Source organism: Colossoma macropomum, unplaced genomic scaffold (genome assembly GCF_904425465.1).
Source record: "Colossoma macropomum unplaced genomic scaffold, Colossoma_macropomum, whole genome shotgun sequence".
In the NCBI taxonomy this organism is placed as follows: Eukaryota; Metazoa; Chordata; class Actinopteri; order Characiformes; family Serrasalmidae; genus Colossoma; species Colossoma macropomum.
In genome coordinates, this window is record NW_023494801.1 from 9894368 (window position 1) to 9914901 (window position 20534).

General features: G+C 38.2%; 1 protein-coding gene across 2 annotated transcripts; it reads left to right on the forward strand.

Annotated features, from left to right (window-relative positions):
- Nucleotides 1-1090: 1090 nt before the first annotated feature.
- On the forward strand, nucleotides 1091-20033 carry lasp1 (LIM and SH3 protein 1). 2 transcript variants are annotated; one of them, XM_036589182.1, is made up of 7 exons: nucleotides 1091-1365; nucleotides 8541-8635; nucleotides 11036-11120; nucleotides 15561-15668; nucleotides 17027-17114; nucleotides 17281-17369; nucleotides 18290-20033. In XM_036589182.1, exons 1-7 carry the CDS (start codon nucleotides 1297-1299, stop codon nucleotides 18461-18463), a joined length of 708 nt encoding a protein of 235 aa, XP_036445075.1. In that variant the 5' UTR covers nucleotides 1091-1296; the 3' UTR covers nucleotides 18464-20033. The 2 variants fall into 2 exon arrangements, with proteins under 2 accessions (XP_036445075.1, XP_036445076.1); XM_036589183.1 differs by lacking the exon at nucleotides 1091-1365 and adding an exon at nucleotides 1856-2021.
- The last annotated feature ends 501 nt before the right edge of the window (nucleotides 20034-20534 follow it).

Below are 20534 nucleotides of genomic sequence, written 5' to 3' on the forward strand. Positions count from 1 at the left end.
AAGTCAGGAGCTTCTAAAAAAAGCAAGTCGAAGCATCTTCACTTGCTTTTTTAGAAGCCAGTCTTGAGTTATTTTGGCGGTGTGTTTGGGGTCATTGTCTTATTACATTGTCCATCTTCTCTCCAGGTTCAATGTCCTGGTTGTGAGATTCAATTTTCCTCAAATATATCTGTTATATCACTCCATTCATTTTTTCCCTTCAGTGAGGTGTAATGTCAGTACACTTCACAGAGAGGCATCCCCATATCATGATGCTCCCACCTTCATACTTTACTACGGGTGTGGCTCTTGGGATTATATGCACCACTCTTCTTTCTTTAAACATGATGAGCTGAATTATTGCCAAGGAGTTCCCTATTTTTAGTCTGTAGAGTATAAGTGTAAATTTTAGAGACTCATTTATGTTTTTTTGGCAGAGCAGTTTTGCGTGGGGTGCAGTTTTTGATCCTGCTGCTTTCAGGTTGTCCTGCAATTATTAAACCAATAGTACTGACAGAAATGTACAGTGTTGTTGCTATTGCTCCGTAGCATTTTCCATTCAAGTGTTGTTCTGTAGTGCTGTTCATGAGAACTATAGGAAGCTCCTTCATCTTGACCATGAATGCCATTTGTTGTGTGAAATCCTTGCGTGATATTGTTTACACTTTTCTTTTTGACAGCAACAGCAACATTGTTTTAGTTTTTATATAACCTTCACCTATATCTGTTTAAATACAGTGTTTGAATCTTTGTTAAATTATCTGGGTTTATGAGAAAAATTACATACATTTTCGTATTATTTGTAAGAGTCAAAAGCCATTCTGTGGGTAAATCTGACGAGGATATAAGTACTGGAAGTATATTAAATAACAAAACCTAAAGCGTCTGAATATTTGTCTGAATACACGTTGTGATTTAAGCCATCTGGTTCGCTGAGGTTTGACGAATAAAATTCTCAACCAGCTCTTTTTTACGTTTCATATTTGGAGACCAATCGCGGAGGAAAGTTCAATAAGACAACAGTCCATTCCTTGGATGTCATCAATGAACAGTGCGCGCCCCCTTTCATGTTTTTTTCCCCTTCTCTCGGGACCGCGGGGCGCGTTCACAGCTGCGTCGTCGTGCACGCGCCTTCCGCGTCTGGCCCCTCGCTCGCTGACAGCCAGCGGTGAAAACATCATCAGCCACCGCCTGTACTGGATATATTCACAGATAAACCGCAGATAAACAGGAACGAACTGCTTTTTTTCTTCATATCACTTATTTACTGAAAGATTTTTCGTCTCTTTTGTGTGGCCCAGAGAGCCCTCCGGAGAAATGAATCCGTTGTGTAGTAGATGTAACCGAGTCGTGTATCCCACGGAAAAAGTGAATTGTCTTGACAAGGTAAGCTAACTAAAAAATACAAGCTGGGAAAGTTAGACTGCAAGTGCGGGCTAGCATGGCTCTGCGAATATCAGCACAGCTGTATTTTCGCCTCTTTCTTCACGGACAAACGTTTTTACTTTTTCGGGTCGATCAGAACGGAAGAGGAACCAGGCAGCAAACGTTAGCAGGCTAAGCTAAGCGGATAGCTGGGCAGCTAACGTTAGTTACGGGGAGCCAGTCAAGCGTAGGCTGGTCGGGAGCACCTGCTTCTATTCTTTCACCTATAAAACGTCAAACTGTAGTTAGCTGGTTTGTATTGTTTTCGTCAGCGAGTCATGTTAGTGAGTCGTCTGAGTGAGCTAGCTGCTTAGCTCGGTAAATATTCGCTAAACGTTACGCTACCAAAGATGTTTGCGCGGGTGCGCGCGCGTGTAACGTGTGTGTATGTGAATGTGTGCGTGTGCGTTTCCGTGTGGACTATATAAGTCATGTAAATGTGTACGCAAACCGTATTATGAGAGCGAGAGAGGCAACCAAATAACGCGGGGGATGTATGCGCGGCCTTCGCTGTGGAGGAGAACAGGAGGGAGAAATCTGACGTGTCACAGTCTTTGCTGCTAAATTCACTATAAAAACGGACTCTAGACTGACGCCCACTCCAGCATAGCGCTGCGGTCAGTTTATAATCCCTATAGTTTTTACCCTACATATCGCAACACACCTAACCGATTTCCTTATTGTGGAAGGATTGTTACAGCTTGGCTCATTGGGCAGTCGTAAAAAAACTGCTTTCTCTTTTCTCTGCTGACTGCACGTACGCTTAACCTGCAGACGTTAAACCACCAGTTTTTCAAAATTGTTGCATAATTATTCGTTGAGATGTAAACCAAGTCATTCAGAGTGTTTTGATGTGAAATGATGCATTGTAGAAATTTGCCTAAGGGAACCAGGGGTTACAATGTTTACAGCACAAATATATGCTTTGCAAACAGTGAACCTACATGTGCCTCCCGAGTGTTATATGTAATGCTGATAATGGTTAAAAAAAAAGTGGTAAATCCTAAAAAATAAGTTTTCGTTTGATACTAATTTGCCTTAAAAATCTGTGCATGTTTTAAAAATCCATTGTAGGCCAAAAGCGTAATGCAGACTTTCGTAAAACAACGGCCCATGCATCTGGCATTGCATTCGTAACTGTTTTGTGTAACTATTTTACAAGCATTTAAAACTGTCTGGTTCCTGTCTTAGCTGTTGTTAACAATTCTGGATTTTTTCCAGAATTGCAGATTTCACATTAAACCACTCTGAATGGCTTTGTTTCCATCTCGACAATTGAATTCGATAGAATTTTTTTTTTAAATGATCAAATTCCCCTTTAAATTATCAGGGCTATAGAAAAAGTGTGCTCTGCTTTTTTGAGAAACCCTACATGCAAGCAGCAAAGAGTGACGCTGTAAGTTTTCATTGTCTGCTCTAGACATTAGGGAAAGCCATCTCAGGTGAAGGTTATGATGATGAGCCATATCAAGGACATAGAACTGCAAGTCCTTGACTCAGAATTGTTACCAGGCCAGATCTCATGTGGTCAGAAGAATAAAACCGTTACTTTAGCTGGTGGTCTTATGTTCATCTGTGGATGAGGAACACTAACAAGATTCTGCAAAATATATGATTTATTTGAGATTTTGTTCTCAAATAAAAAGAGAATATTTCTGTATGGGAGAATCTTTATGCTCAAGTATTAATTAGAGCTTAATTACTGACGGGCACAGTGGACCACAAGTGACCACTCACTGATAAATGAGAAGTAGAACAAATGAGTCTTCACGTTTTCCACAAACACTGACTTTGTTTATGTTTTATTAAAATAAAACGTACAATGGGATCCCGCTGGGATGAGTAAAGGACTGCAGAAGGTGTTCTGGCCATGAATGACTTCTGTAGTAAACACTCTTACCGAAGGAAACCGGATATAATAAACCGTTTATCAAAGAAGTGGTGAAAGAAGTAGGTAGTACTTTGAAAGTGGGAGGTAACTGGCTGTTAAGCACCTGGAGATGATATTGTGGTGTAGATGTAGCAGCAGCATTCAAATACAGTGTGAGTACACTTACCTGGCTTACACTGTTTACATCATAAAATTGCAACGCGGTTCAGCCAAAATCAAAATAAGAAATAGACTGATGATTGCTTGGAGCGAAAATCAGACGATTCTGTTCCTGGTAAATATGTGGGACTCAAGATCAACTTTATCTTTGAATAGTATATATAAACATAAAATGTTTCATGTTTATAATATAAATAAATGCTCCAGATACTATTATTTGAAAGCTGTTAAAGGGCTGTTATTCCTGTTTCGGCTGTTTTTTCTGTTTTGACTTGCTGATACAAGACAAGGGTAAAACAAACAAGGTTCTCTAAAAGGCAGTATTTTACTGATGGTGCATTTATAGACATGTTTATTATCAAGTAACTCCCTAATTTACTTCATATAATGAAGATAAAGTTTTATTATAGTAATTTATGGAACATACCCAGCTCTTGTTGTAAAGTCTAGTAGGAGTGCTGTTTCCTAATTGCAGCAGGAGCTGGGCTGGACACAGACATCTCAGTATGTGTGTTTATATGTTGATGCAAAATGAGAAAGGCCTACATGCTTTGCCATAATAGCAATACTATTCTTCTTCAGTCTAGAGTGGGATGCAAATTCCATTCTTTGATTTAGGCTATTTTGGATATGTCAAGTTTAAAGTAAGTAATTCTAAATGACAGTTGAATAAACGGCAGCTGAATAGTCTTTAAATTCAGCTTCAAACAGCAACGGTGAGCAATCAGAAAACATTCTACCTTCGTTCACATATAAGTAAACATAAGACTCTTAAGAAAAGTTAGATTAGGATGTAATTTCAGTGTTTTTCCAGTGGTCATGTGCTCATTCTGTTCATGGGTCAAGGCATGTTTGCTGCTGTGTTCAAGTTTAGCAGGGAAAATAGTCCAGGTTCAGTCTGCGTAGGTTGTGTTAGGGTTGACAGTGCTAGTAAGAGTTACACTTCTTGAATAAGGTCTCCATTGCGTAATTTTTCAAACATACAGTTCTATGCAGACATCAAAGACCACCCTTCAGTTCAAATTTCCAGTCATAAGCAGAAAACATATATGGAAAATTATACAGCTTCCTTTCTTTTCGGGAAACTCACTTTCAGTTTTTAAAGAAATCTGCAGGAACATTTTTGCACATCTCCAAAGTTCAGTTTTAGAAGTTGGGTGCATTTTTTGCTTCTTAAGATGCAAGTAACCTTAAACACATTCATTGCTGTTGAGGCCTGGGCTCTGGGGTGGTCAGTCCAGTGTTCTGAAAACATGAGCAGCTTTTTTGTTTGATTTGCAATTTTCTTCTTTTTGTCTATTTCCTTTTCTCAGTAACGGCTTCATGACAGCTACACATCCTTCCTGGCCAATAGCACTGAGTTGTCTTCTCAGAGAGGAAGGATGGACAGAAACACCTGTGGATTTTGTTAGGTCTGAGGCAAGAGTGAATCTCTTAAGATGAAAGCTTTAAATACAGTTTATCTCATAGCGTCAGTTTTGTTGGTTTTGCTCAGTTGTTATATTTTTATGTGTTTTAACAACTGTTTAAACTTCAATTATGGAACCTTTATTTATTTATTATATATTATTATTGACCACTTTGACTGGAAGTTAAATAAATGAAGGGTGGTTTCTGATTTATGCACAGCATTGTGTATCTTGTAACCACTAGTCTAAAAGTGTAATTTCTTGCAGGAGCTATGGAAGTCTGATTTCAGGGCATCTGAGTTCTGGTATAATACTGTTTAACCATTGCAGAACTGCTGCAGAGGAAACACTGCTGTGGATATGTTGCACTTTCACCTTTAGCCATCAGCTCGGCTGCTACAAAACGTTTACCGTTCAGCCTAGTTGCCAAAGGAAGTGTTGCTGTTTGAAAAGCTACAACAACAAATACTTAATGTTTTCTTCATCCTCCTCTTTACCATGTCCTATTGTGTTGTGACAAAAATAACACTTTACAGTGACTTCTCATGGAAATGAGAGTTCTGCAAGGGTGGGGTTGTCCCTTTTTATGTACAGGAACCTTGTGCGAGAACGAGAGAGAGAGATGCACACACAGTCAGCCAATCCAAGGCCTTGGTGATAATGTGTGTAATGGACTTTAAAAAATCGATTCCTGCCAGACAGAGTGGCTTTGGTCAAAATAATCATGAATAATGACTGATGGGACCTCTTAAGCATATAGTGCATTTTTAAAAGACAGTCAGGCTACTGCATAAAGATGGTATAGTATACTGTATGCGAAATGAGTAAGAGATGCATGAAGCAGAAACAGGCGGCAGGCTGGCTGATTTACGCACATGCTCTTTTGTTTTTTACATCGTGGGGAAAACAACGCACACGCTGTCACAGTCTTTTACACAGGCCCTCTGTCATGGAGCATTGGCATTTCCCGCTTGCTGAAGAGAAGTAAACCATTCCAATTTCATTCCGCTCCAGCAGCCATGTCCTCCGTCTGACACTCTCAAGACCATGTCAAAAGAACCACACCCAAAGTCTGTTAGACAGCAACCATTTGAACTGCTTCAGAGGCCGCCTTGCTTCTCAGTGACGTCTGTAGCAGCAGGAAGCTCTTAGGAAAGTTCTCAGTCAGGTAGCCACTGGGCTATATTAAGCACAAATGTCACTGTTTGGTGGCAAAATTGCTATTTCCCAAGCTTCTTTACATGTGGCACTGGGGTGGGTGCAGTCACTTCTGAAAGGGCGAGACTTTTGGACTGTTCCTGTCGCAGGTGTAGCGATTTTCATGTTTATCATAGCATATTGCAGAAGGAAGATGGTGGAAGTGAAGTCTTCGATTTGTTCATGCCAAACAGACTTGAGGTAGATGCGCATTATCTTCAGTGACCGTATTATCATCAGGACAGGAGACATTTGCCTCCTTTGTCAATTCAAAAATGTAAACAGACTCTTAGGAAATGCACATGGCATATTATCAGTTAATAAGCAAGAAGACTGTTGATAATGTGTAATTAGCTGCAGGCTTAACCATGAACTATTCCAAACCTTAAAATAATCAAATAATGTAACTTTATTAGCTGTATGGCAGTAATAAAGTTATTAAATTAGCTGTGGGTACTGTAGTAATTTGTTTATTCAAATTAAAATTAATAAGAGACCAACATAATGTGCTGACATGGAATCAGCTACTTGTTGTCATGAAATTTTTGATATGCACTTTATGAAGTTACTTTACACTGGCTGTTATTGTTTACAGGCTTGGTCTAAATCTGTCTTTATGATACATGCAGTCTTCTAGATATACTAACGACAGTCATAAAAGCTTATTGTAATGTAATTTATCACAATAGTGATTATTGTGTGAGTATTATATAATAATTAACTGGATTAGGTCTCTTGTATTTGGGTTTAATAATACAGCATATTTTATTGTATCGCAGCTCATCATATTGAATCATATCATTGTATCACGATTAGTGTATGTTAGCTTGGGGCTAACTTATTAGCTTGTAGCCGTAGCATTAGATTGGGACACTGTAAAACACAGCTTTCTTTCTGTATTGTATTTTATCGATTTAAATAATGAATATTGTGAATTGTTATACCCATATTATTTATGTGTAATTACATTGCCAGCAGTGAATTTATTATTACATGTATTCTGTGTTGCAGATGTAGTTGGTGTTCCATATATTATGTATGTGTTATTACATGTCTAACATCATGTTACTTATTATTGCACCTGCCTAGAACGTTCTTAATTAGCTCTAAAGTGATTTCTTATTAGCACCCTAAGCACCTTTAGTGCCCATGTTACTACATTTTAGTTGATGTTGATGTTTAACTGTGATTCAGGCAGCCTCCACAGTCGACTAATTCAGTTGAAAATCATTAGCGTTGACAGATTACTGGCAGATTTTGGTGTTTTTGACCTCACTGGTGTACGTACTCATACATGCAATCACACACACAAACACACACACACACACATACACACACACAGTGTGTACCCTGATCACGCATAAATGGACATCAAGGTGGAATGTAGGGTAGCAGATTGTTCAGGCCCTTTGCATGTTGTGTGTTGCCCTTCTGTTATCACATAAACCCTCCCAAGGTCAACAATGACTCAGGGGTCAAAAGTCCAGTGCACTTTTGAGTTGCACACTCACTTCAGTTTAGATTGTTGTTATGTAGAGTGTGTAGGTGTCTTGAAGTCACAGGGTGTTTCCCAGCTACATTTTCAGTGCTGGAATTCTTCCCTAAGCTCAGAAAATAGTGATGTAATTTTCAAAAACTGCTTAACACCCAGAACATATCATGTTCTTTTGTGTAGAACCCACAGCAAGACTAGTTCTTTCTCAGACAGAGGAAGAAAGCAAAATGTCTTAAATTTGACATATTGAAGGACATATGCCATTCTGTCATTCTGTAATGAGCAGAAAAGCTGATCATTGGTACCAAGTCTCTATCTGCTTCCTCTTCTTGATAATTAATTTTCATGTCCTACTCTGAGCAGTGAGTATTTTTAGTCATAACCAAGCTTGTAGTGTGACTCACAGGAACATCTCAGATGATTTCTAACTGTAATGCTTGGCTGCTGTTTGCACTACCTGCAAAGTCTTTTCTCTATCCATTCCCAAAGGTCAACATTGTATTGCATTGTAAATAACCGTAATTGTTGGGCTGTAGCAGTCTTGTACCGTCTCCCCTTGAGTTCATGTCATAATGTCAAAAATAACCATTTGCAATTCAGTGAGATCCACCACATATTGTTGTACTATCAAGCGTTATTATCTATCCCCATTTTCAAAAATCCTTCATTTGCTAGGAAAGCAAAGTATATTGATAGGGATAGATTGTACATGGACCTCTCTGTCATAGACACTGCACAAGCATGTGCATGTGTCCATTCAGGTACTGGGTTAGACATTTAGTGGCCTTAGCTAATAGAGCTATGGAATTGGGTCAATATAATGCAGTGCCGTTAAACCCAAAGAAGACACGGTGATGAGCAGATAAGCCTCAGTCCTCTTTTAACAACTCACTTATACATTTCTCTCTCTGTCCCCCTCTCTCTCTCTCTGTCTCTCTGTCCCCCTCTCCCTCTCTCTCGCTCTCTCTCTGTCTCTGTTATTCAGTTCTGGCATAAAGGATGCTTTAGCTGTGAGGTATGCAAGATGACTCTAAACATGAAGAACTACAAAGGCTTTGAGAAGAGACCATACTGCAATGCGTAAGTAACTTCTGTTTGTCTGTGCATGTGCGTGTATATGCGAGTGTGAACTTTTGGGGCCGGTTGTACCAACAGATCTTAACGAAGACAGTCTAAGCTAGCTTAGCCCTAGCTTAGCTAAGTTAGTCATAGCTAAAACCATTTTTCAGAGAGAACTTATGCCCGTTGCATCAACCAGTCTTAGGGTTTGCTTTAATGTGAGTATAAACGTAACAGAGCTATTGGCTGTTACAGCTAAATTGCAGATTCATGCAACCAAAAAAAAAAGCTCCACTGATAATGAAGCTCTGCATAAAAGCAGCACTGATGAATAAACATAACAGATTAAGTTATAAAAAGAACACCACAGCTCTTCACATTTATACGCACAAGCGACAGAACTGGAACTCTCAGCAGTCTGCTTCTGTTGTAAAAACTTGCTATGTTGCTATCTTTGCTTCTACTTGTAGTATGTTCAAGACGAAGATAATACTTTCACACAAGATGGCTACCAAACACAGAAGAAATAAGGAAAAAGGTATTTCTTACCATAAATAAACAAAACAACTGTCCATATTGGTTTTAACTAAAGTTTTAAAATGTAGGGGGATATTTGCAGACATCTGCCAGCTTTTTCTTAACTCAGCCATTCTGAATGCAGCAAAATGTCTAGCTTGTTTAAAGTGTTTAGCCTAAAACAGGTCTAGACTTTGACTTTCGATCTAGGTGTAAAATTTACGTTTGGTCTTGAAAATTCAGCTTACTACCAGTTGGTGCAACGGTCTTAAATCTTAATCTGAAAGTTAGGACCGACTTATGTCCAGACATAAGCCCTGATGGTGCAGCCGGCCCCCGGTGTTGAGTTAGGGACATTCCAAAACACACAAAATGCTGTCATTGACACACTCTTATAGTCCCTGCTTCTCTAGAATCTTCTCCATCTTCCTTTATGCTAAAAACTTGACCTGCAACATGCACACACCCAGTGAACGGTTCAGTTATCTATAAAGTTTGTGTAAATATCTAAGGTGTCATTTCCTTTCAGTTCACATTCCCTCTCTCTGCACATACACAGATACGCACCACTTACCAGCACCACACATACATAGATATGCACCACTCCCCATTGTTTTTTATCTGGCCAAATGATATATATTTACATGTGCTGTTTTTTGTTCCTTGTGGACTCGATGGGAGGCAACACAAGGGCAATGGGCAGTGCATTTTCTAGTTATTAAGGAAAAATAATCCTTGCCAGTCTGCTAATGTGTCTGATAGAATCTGTCTTCTGCCCCCCGTGGGTAAATCAAACCCAGTGGGTCATTAGAGCCACTTAACTTGATTCATTTCCGTTTGCGCTCATTTTTTCCCTTGTCTGTTTGTTTACACTGTTACTGAGTAAATCTCATGAACAGAAGTTAAAAATGCATTTTTTTAAATGTTGATGCTTGTTTTGAACAAGCCAAACTATTACAGACAGTTTGGATATATTGAGGGTACTTGATTGACTTTGCAGTTGTTACTATAAATACTGGACTTATAGTCTAAACAGGAATTGTTTAGATAGACACATACAAGCTCCATCATTCACACTTGCTTATACACACACAGACACACCTATATGATTTAACCATAATTGAACAAGCGTCTACCATAATGCTGCGCTTTGGAGAAAAATTTATAGTATTTATGCTGCTATTGCTATCATGTTGCATGTAGGTTTTTATTTCATTTTTACTGTATACCAGTGGCAAATCATGACTATTGGAAGTGGGCCTTCAGTATAAAGCATAAAGGTCAAACTCAGTTAAAAACTGCCAAAAATCCCCTCTACGATAATGGTGATTTCTCCTAGGACTCCTATGGGATTCTAGTAGTATGTTAGCACTAAACCAACAGCACTTCATATGAATATTTTTTGGTTGATCTAGATTAATCATGGACATTTCATGCTTGTAACAGATATATTAACATTTATTTTACCTTGTAAGTAGCAGTTTTTACAAGACAAATGGTTTTAAACAATGTGCTTAGGTTCTTAAGACCTTTGCAGGTATTTCCTGTTTATTTTTTTATTTTATTTCTGATATCCACTGTACACAATGCCTAAAACATTTGTTACCTTTGTGTGTGAGGAATAGCAAAAACCAACTGCTCTAATTACCTAATGGTCCAGTAAAGCAGAAGATGCACGCACGCATGCACACACATACACACACGCACAGGCGCAAATAGACCAATGTGTTCTGACCTTCTGACACAGAAAGAAAAATTTTAATTTAAGGTCTCACATGTGTTTTGAATTTTGTTGTTATGTCGCTTTCAATGACTGGGTGTGTGTATTTGTGTGCACAAGTGTATGTGGGATGGGGAGCATGATTACAGGTTTGCAGCAATGGCTAATTCTGACGTGTGTTTCAGACACTACCCGAAAACGTCATTCACCAGTGTCGCTGACACTCCAGAAAACCTGCGTCTGAAACAGCAGAGCAAGATGCAGAGCCAGGTACCATAGATACGTTCTCACATATTCTTACATGAGTTTAATGACATGCACTACTGTTTAAAAGTTTGGAACCACTTGCCATATTACATTTTTTGTTATTTTATATACAGTGTTAACTTATATAGTGTGGATCTAAATATTACAGGCCGTTCATCAAATAGGTATTTTTTGATTGTTTTCCTCAATATTTCAGGAATTCTGTGAACAGTGAAGGTACATGTTGTTTCACTGTACATTAATTTTTCATGCAATTACCTGCCTAGAGATTTGATATCCACTTTAATAATAATAATAATACATCTTTATTTGTAAAGAGCTTTTTTCATGTGCTTTACACAGCACAATACTGTAAGCAAAACAATAGAAAGATAAAACATTACAAACATGAAGACACTTTTGAAATATGACAATTATAATAACAAGGGCTGTCAAGTGATTAAAATAATGAATCACATTATTTTCTGTAGTTAATCACAATTACATTTGTTTTATTGGTTCAAATTTGACCCCAGAGAAAGATTTTTCCCATTTCAAAAGCAGTACCTTTTGTTGTAGCTATAAGAGTGCGCAAAATAAGCTTTGTCAGAAAGTATTTATGTACTTATTACTTGGAATTATTCACATTGTTTATCATTTTAATCATGTGAACATAGAGCTCATAAGGACCTAAACATAAAAATCACAGAACAGGGTGAACGTGATAATAGGGTGAATGCGTTTTCCAGGTTCCTTTACTGGCATCCAGTGAGAGCAACAGTAGCTGCATGTTTCAACTCTTCCAAGATTGCAGCCTCAAATGTTACATCTGGTTTGAGCAGAACTGTAGCTTTGCACTTTGCTGTAGCTATTGTTAGTTTGCTGTTTGTTGATTTATCTATAGTTTTCCCATGAGCAGTTAAGTGTAGTCTGCTGGTGGTGTTTTGCTCCTCTGACTTTAAAGGGATCAGTACTGTTTTGCCTACTTAAGACTTGACATCCTTCAATGATAAACAAATTCACAATGCTAATATCTGGAAATAACTTTGGTTTTTATCAAGAGAGCCTTCCATGGAATTTGCCATTTAAAAACTTTGAACTAAAGGGCTTCAATTGCAAAATGAGTCATCTGTGGCTTCGTTCATCATTCTGAACACATCTTACATTTCTTAATTTTCGATTATCAGTGTACTGCTAATGATTTGAAAGCCCAACTAGTTAACTAGTTAAACATAAAGTTAAACATAACTTCACCCCTTGATCTCTAGGCTCATTATTCAGTAACTACTTTTGAAACTAATATATAAGTTATGAAGTTTTTAGTGTAATTAACTTGAGTGCCTCATGCGGGCCCTTAATCATGGGCTTATATTGTACTCTGTTTAGCTTTATAAATGTTGAATCAGCTTTGCTCTTACTCTCCATGCAAATCTCTCTGTCTCCTGTCTCTTCTTTGTTTAGACTCTCTTTTTTCCATCCTCCCCTGGTTTCACTCTTCTCTTATTTTCTCTTCCTGCCCCCCGACCCCCCTCCTACTCAAACATAATATCTCTCTGAATAGTTAACTTCTGTCCTGATTACTGATGGGAGGACTTCAGTAGTTTCAGTGTTGGTAAACGTGTGTAGACTGAACTACACATTGAAATTACACACTGCTCCACCCATGTTTTTAAGCAGGAGGGGGATCAGAGTCGGTGTGTAAAAATAGGGGAAAAAAAATAACATCTGGTGCCCTCATGATACTCGTGCCCACTTGGACATAACGTACAGTTTCAGTGCATATTAACATATTGTACCTGTATTAACCCTGTTTCTAACCCTCAGTATTTTTGTTCACGTAAAACATAAATACTCTTCCTCTTCTTTCTTTTTGTTCTGTGACAACAACTGCTTTGTTTATGTGCTTGTGCGTGGATTAAGAGAAATTGAGGGAGCAGTCCAGATTTCTTATGCCCCCCCCCAACCCCACCGGATTAGATTAGAGAATAAATGGATGGATGTCTGCTATTGTGTCGTCTTCTTTTTGAGACACTCTGTTATTGGTTTCCTGCTGTGTTTTAAATGTCATGTTACTTGACCCAGTTTTTGATCTGAGGTCTGCTGAAGTCTCTTTGGTTGAACCATATTGCACTTGAATAGACATCAGTTGTGAAGAGCAACAAAATGTGTTGAGTAAACTCCAGTTGGCCATTTTCTTAGATGCTCATGTACTTTTTTTCCATCAGTTATCTTAAATACATGTTCAGTAAAGACAGCAATGTAAATTGTGTTTTATTTAAATTAATCTTTTATTATTATATTTAAATTTGAAAGAAGATCAGATTTTGTTTTTACATTTTAAGAGTAATTCATGCAGGAATTCAGTTAATATTACTGTATTACAGTTTTTTACTATAACTGTTCCTTTGTGGTCATTTCGTTTTCTGATTAGCTCTTCAAAGCAAAAGGATCTATATAAAGACCAATGTTACACACCCTACAGCAGGGTTTCTCAACCACTGAGCCACAGACCACAAGTGGGCCACAAAGCACCCTCTGGTGGTTCTCAGGCCTGTGCTGAGGGGAAGCCAGTGGTCTGTAGTGAGCAGGCGATGGCACTTTGTCATAAATATTGCTGAAAACTATTAACTTAGTAATAAGAAAGAAATACAAAATATTTGAAAATGCTAAGCAATATTAATACAATCCACAAAACAACAGCGAATAATGCAGTACTGTAAATGTTTTGCCCCGTGCCTTGAAGATATCAAAATACACTGCCTGACAGTTCACTCATGCACTCACAAACTGGTGTAAAAAAATGTTGCAGAAACTTTCTGCTTAATTTGTCACCATTCTGCCTGATCTCTGCTATAAAACAAGCTTATGTCTGTTGATATTTTGTGTTTAATAATGCACATTGCACATTGCGGGGCTAGGCAACCAAACATCTCTGTACTAAAAAATTTTTTCACGACGACAGCCCTGATATCAACAAACATTAAACAGGATTTTTCACAGATATTTAAAACAAGATTGGATAATGAGGAAAATCAGGTCACTCCTGTGCTCTGCTCATTTGGTATCCAGTTAATGAGCACATTTTATATAGCACAATGTTAAGATCAAGAAGGACCAAGAAATACCAGATTGAATTAAGACCTTTGCTAGGACAGTGTTAATAGTTTTTATTATTAATAACAATTTCTAAATAAATGTAGCATATATTAATTATTATTTTACTCATCTTGTAAAATAAAAATGCACACAATTTTCAATCTTTTATTTTTGACCTTTTATTATATTCTGAAAAAAATCTTTAGTCAGGCTCATGTCGTGATTAGGTCTCGCCTACTCCTGTTCGCTGAATCTGACTCAAAACTGAGCACTGACATGTAGAGCCAGCTTTAAGAGTTAAAGTTCCAAACACAAAATACATTCAGTTTCAGTACTTTAGAAATAAAACAAAATAAAAATTTAAAGTAAAATAAAACAGTCTGTGGGCCTTCAGGCTTTCTAGTGATAAATTGGTGGGCCTTGATGTGTAAAGATTGAGAATCTCTGCCCTACAGAATACACAGAATACAGGCATATCGAAAATATGCATGCCATAAAAAGCCTGTGATGAGTAATACATCTTCAAGGACTTTAGACAGATATTTCCGCACATTCTTTTTCTTTTTCATTCATTCATTCATTCATTCATTCATTCATTCATTCCTGCCCACAGGATGTTTTTGTCCCTAAATGTATTTTTCCTGAGTGTATATACACAGTCATTTTTTATCTATTAGTAATAGAAGGCTAAGATAAGATATATGTAATGATATTACTAATACTGCTACATAAATAGGTTAGGCCAGTGATTCATTTTACTGTCTGTGTTTGGGCTGGTGTGTCATAAAAGTCAGGGTCTATTTTTGATCCCAAACCCTTTGTGAGAAAATTAGAGGGAACATTGTCTGGAACTGTCACTGTGCCAGTGTGTGGCCACTAGTTGAAACTGTAGGCATGCCCTGCTCTTGTAGTGAAGAGTTTATTCATTGACCCGGCACTTGCCACTGCAACAAAACAGTTTAGTTCTATTACAGGGTTGTATTCAACTTACTGAGATTCTTGAGCTGTCTAATCCAGTGAGTCATGATAAATGCCATAGCACTGCAGAACATGGCATTATTTGGTTTCTTAGCACATAGCTTCCTATTCATTTTTCCAAACATCCCTGCCACTTATGAAATAGCAACCACAGCCCTGTTGAAGGTATTGTCATTGTCTTAAGAAAGCCGTCTAACTCTTCTTTTATTCTTTCATTTTTTAACATGGAATACCTACAAGACTGTTGGACCTTCTGAATGTTTTAGATCTTTGGTCAAGGACATTATTTCCAGTGTACAAGCTTTCCTGGTGTAATGAAGGCTTAATTAGTGGTTGTCTAATATGATTTTTTCTGTTTTAATGTGTCTTTCATTTGTGTGTTTGTTGTAGGTGCTCTACAAGGAGGAATTTGAGAAGAACAAGGGAAAGGGCTTCAGTGTTGTGGCTGACACGCCGGAGATGCAGAGAATCAAGAAAACACAAGACCAGATCAGCAACGTAGGTCAACCTAGACTCTTTCAACACGCTCGCTTTCATATTCAGTGCATGTTAGTACCAGTAGTATTCTGCCCACATTGCCAGGGTAAATTCACTGGTTCATGACATTAGCAGTTCAGACCTGTATGCTGGCAGCATTTGTAAAAATCAGTATAAATTAGGCATGTGCAGGTAACAGAGACCATTTATTTGGATACCATGTGGAAAATAACCATGGTAAGTAGTTGAACCAAGTTCGGGATACCTTCTTTTCTTTTTTTTTCTTATTTGTCAGAGGCTCACCTCCAACGCAACGCATCGGTTAATTTGTTTACTTCCTAATTTTGAGATGGCTCCTAATGCTGAAGTGGGCACTGGAGCTAACAGTGATGTTGTGTGAGCCTAATCTTTGTCAAATAAAAGAACAATAATAGTGCAGTTCAGCAAAAGTTGTGGTTATATTTTAGATATTTAGATATTTTAGATTTATATTTTATAGAACCGTGCAGTGTTGTGGTGTCGGTAGGCCTTAGCCTGATTGCACAAGCTGTGTATTTGTGTTACTGGGGTAACTTGGTTAACAATCACCCCAGCACGTCAGACCTAGTATGAATCTTCCTGTGGGAGACTGGCTGAAACATCTTTGAAAAACAAAGGGAAGTACAAAAGGCCTTTTAATGAATAGGCTTAATTGATCACAATCGATTCAAAGAAGCAGAACTGTAAATCACATAGAATAGAAGAATAGGTAGTGTCTGTAACTGGACTTGTGCCTGCCAACATTGTAGTATAGTCATGTTCTGTTTAAAATACAGTTATTAGTAAAGCACAGTCTACTCAAAACAGGGATGAGAGACACCTAATGAACAATACAGGAGCAGTAGAATATGCTTTTATTCTCTAACACAGATTGTCGTTGTCCATCATCACTGGATATGCTTCAGAAACTGCAGAGCTGTTTTAGAACGTGTGCCTATTTAATATCTCTATAATTATTGATTAGCATATGTATGCTTGGTATATTTAGCTCTCATTTGTTCTAATAGTACGTGAATAACAGATCACGAAGTTCTAAAATAGTCCTAATGGAGGCATCTAGCAATGAACTGGTAATTCAATAGGTGAACCTCATCCCTAGTTTGGAAGCTCCCACTCGTATTCGTGCACTGAGCAGTGTGGTGGTTAAAATGGTTAACCATCATTCATGCCTTAAATAGACTTAAGTATAGTCTTTAGGGGTCCTTCTCCAGGATTGTGGTAACATGTAAAGGTCTTTAAGTATATATTCGTCTTTATGTTTGAGTAATTACGTGCTCTAATGTAGGTGGTGACAGATATGGTATATGACTTTGGGCTCTGTTCTTTGTTGTATGTTTTAGATTAAATACCATGAGGAGTTTGAGAAGAGTAGAATGGGAGGAGAAGCTCCACCTCACCATCCACCACAGCAGCAAAACACAACCCCAGGTAGAAGCACAACCCCCCAGCCACAGCAACCATTATTGCTAGACTAAATATTTGTGCTCTTGGTTAATGTTTAATCTGCTGTTCATAGAATGCCCACACTTAGCATCATGTGCTCTTTCCCTCTGTCTGTGTATCTCACTTTTTATCTGTTTTTCCTTTTCTCCAGCATATCAGCCACCAGCTGCATCGCAGAACTACCACTATGAGCCCGAACCAGTGCGTCAAGCTGCTGCAGCTCCACCACCCAGCTCTGGGGTAATGTATTACAGGCACACAAACACTCTTTTTCCTTCACAAAAGCATTTGGAACTGTCCCAGTACCTCTACTGATGAGATGCCCCACTTTCTCTGCAATGATTCAGCACCTTTCTTTAGATGAATACTACTGCTTTTCTTATTCCTCTCAGGCCCTGAAAGGCTCCAAACAGCTTCCACCTCAAACCAGCAGTTAACATGTATCATCTATCTCAGAACTGCACCACTGGCATTCAGGCACCATTTTGCAACAATATGAAGTTATGAAACAACTAAAATTTGGGAGCATGACCATGCCTGAAGCTCTTCCCAATTTCTATCTTACTAGCTACCTAAATAACACATAATAAATTCCATTTTCCGTGACAAAGTTTTTACACCCCACCACTTCCTCATCTATTTCCAGCTATTGAGTCCCATTTCTGTTTATCTACTGAGATTATTGGCCCTCTAGTTTTCTCCCTTTCTACAATCATACTACAACTGTATATTGAAGACATGGTCCAAACTTGCAAAATACAGTGTTATAATCATTGCGATAATTGAAGACATTTTCATGATACTTAATAAGTATCATAGTATTAAGTTTGCAAAGTTGAAATGGACAAAATATGCAAATACAGTTCCTGATGCCCGAGACGTGGTTTCATGATTGTTTTGGCAAAGATTGGGCCTGAAGCATTTTTGAAATCCAATAGAGTTCAGTGCTCTAGAAGTACTGCCAATATCCATAATATATACCAGAAAGTATATTGGGATATAATAAACCACTGTAATGATGCACACTGTCACCTTGCTCAGTCCTAATTCAACTTTAATTCAGCCAGCTCTTTTTTGCATATTTCTGCGTGTTTCATGTTTCTCTGTTCCTTCTGTCTGAACAGTTGTTCTCTTTTTCTGGCGTTTTTGTGTATTTTCAGAAGCGTTACCGGGCAGTGTATGACTATACCGCAGCTGATGAAGATGAGGTGTCGTTTCTGGATGGAGACATGATTGTGGACGTGCAGCCAATCGATGAGGGGTGGATGTACGGCAGAGTGGAGCGCACTGGTCAGCAGGGCATGCTGCCTGCTAACTATGTGGAGGCCATCTGAAAAAGAGACCAAGAAAGGGATAGAGAGGTGAAAAGAGAGAGAGAGAGAGGGAGAAGGGAGAGAGAAAAAGAGAGAAGGGGGAGAGAGAGAGTAATGGATAACAAGCCCAGTGCCATCTCATATTTTAAGAGCTTTTTTCTTCTTTTCTTGTTCGTGCTATCCTATTAATGTGTCTATGCTGATGACTCATGCAAAACAAACACATACATGCATACATAAATGCACACACATGATTACACACATAGTGTATAGAAGTACATACACAGGGTGCATACCCTTTTATTGCTCTGCCTGCTCTGTTTCTCTCTGTTGCTCCCTCTTTTGCTCTTGCTGTCTGGCTGTGTGTCTTTTCTTGTGTTTCTTCAATTTTGGAGAGGTGCTGTCACAAGTGGCACTTAATGTCTTAATGACAAACACAAACACACCCACAAAGGCCTACGAAATTTTTCAAGGCCTGCCATATAGCACTTCGTGAACGGACAGCCCTAGCCATGTCAATCATTCCACAGTTGCCATGACAATGAGAATCTATTCCAAACTATATATTTTTCTTTTCTGTGTCCTCTTCGCAGCCTGTTGTTGGTTGTATCTATCATTCTGGCCCGTTGTGGCATCTCACTGGTCGTGCAGTAGTAATGCTTGAACATGAGACTTCTGATCATTCCATTTTGTTCCACTGAGTCTTAAAGCATATCCATCAGACCTCTTGCATCATGGGTATTGTAGTGAAACTGGAATATATATTATATATATATATATATATATGTTAAAAAAAGAACCTCCCATGCTGGCCTCAGTTCTTGAATGGGTGTAGAAGAAGGGTGGACCCTGCTGATACGGCAGTGTTGCCGTCATATCCTTCACATTTAACGCTTCATCTCTGTGCTAACAATTACAACATATAGACTTAAGTCTGTTCTTCTAGACACCTACTGATTTAATGGTGAAGCAGTGTTCTCTACCACAACGCCCACCAGTTAGCTAGTTAGCTAAGAGCAGAACTGTAGAACCACTGAGGGGAGAAGAGCCTAAGCACAATTCTGAGGACCATTTTAGAGGGGTTTTTTGTCTTGACACCAATTAAGCCTAGTACTGGACTAAATTTCACTGTTAATGTTGATTCTCTGGAAAATGCTTTGTAGTCATAGACTAAGCTAAATCTGTACCGAGAGCTAGCCCTAAATCTGTTTTTAATTTTTTTTTTTTCTTTTGTTCTGGAACATTCCATGTGCATCATATGATAATGTATCTCAGCACTATTTTGTATGATATTATTTTCCTTCCCCCATACTTTGCTTATTCTCATTGCCTTGTTGGTATTGTATGAGGCGGAATTGTAATGTCAGTTAATCAATATTAGTGGAATAAAACAGATCTATTTGTATATCAAGGCAGGCAATGTTCCGTTTATTTTGAGCTTTTTAGGACCCAGCTATCATACTGTAACCTACCTAGAAATACACACAATCACTTTTGCTGCTCCTAGATTTGTGAGGAACTTTCCAGACTATACTGTACATTGTCACATAACTCATTGTCCAAAATACATCCTCAGAGACTGAAAACAAAAGAAGCAGTAGTCTATCGTGATTTTTTTTTTTTCATTTCACATTGTCAGATGTTCATTTTGATAATCTGATTTAGTCCATTTCTTTGCTGATAAAGATAAATCAGCTATATCCTTAGATAAGAAAAACACGCATTGCTCATGATTTCTGGATGCTTTCTGTTGCCTCTCAAATCTTCAAATCAAAGTAATTCTTAGGTCAACTAGTATACAGCTATGTCTGAGACAATGACAAGGTTCCTGGACAGATAAACATGGGGAAGTCTTTTCTGATGCTTGTGAGCTATCCTCTTGTTCCATTTCACAGATTCTGTTCAGTACTACCTTTATTTATACAGTACTGTGCAAAAGTCAGAGACCACCCTTCATTTATTTGATTTCCAGTCAAAATTGTTTTTAAGAACAAGCTGTTAATTTTTCAGGAGAATTTTCTAAGATAAGGTGTTTCTGCCCATCCTTCCACTGTGAGAAGACAACTCAGTACAATGAATTCAAGAGGATCTG

Coding starts and splice junctions, on each gene's coding strand:
- lasp1 (XM_036589182.1), top strand. CDS start 1,297: ATGAATCCGTTGTGTAGTAGATGTAACCGAGTCGTGTATCCCACGGAA. Junction 8,636..11,035: donor AAGAGACCATACTGCAATGC/GTAAGTAACTTC, acceptor CGTGTGTTTCAG/ACACTACCCGAAAACGTCAT. Junction 17,370..18,289: donor CTCCACCACCCAGCTCTGGG/GTAATGTATTAC, acceptor GTGTATTTTCAG/AAGCGTTACCGGGCAGTGTA.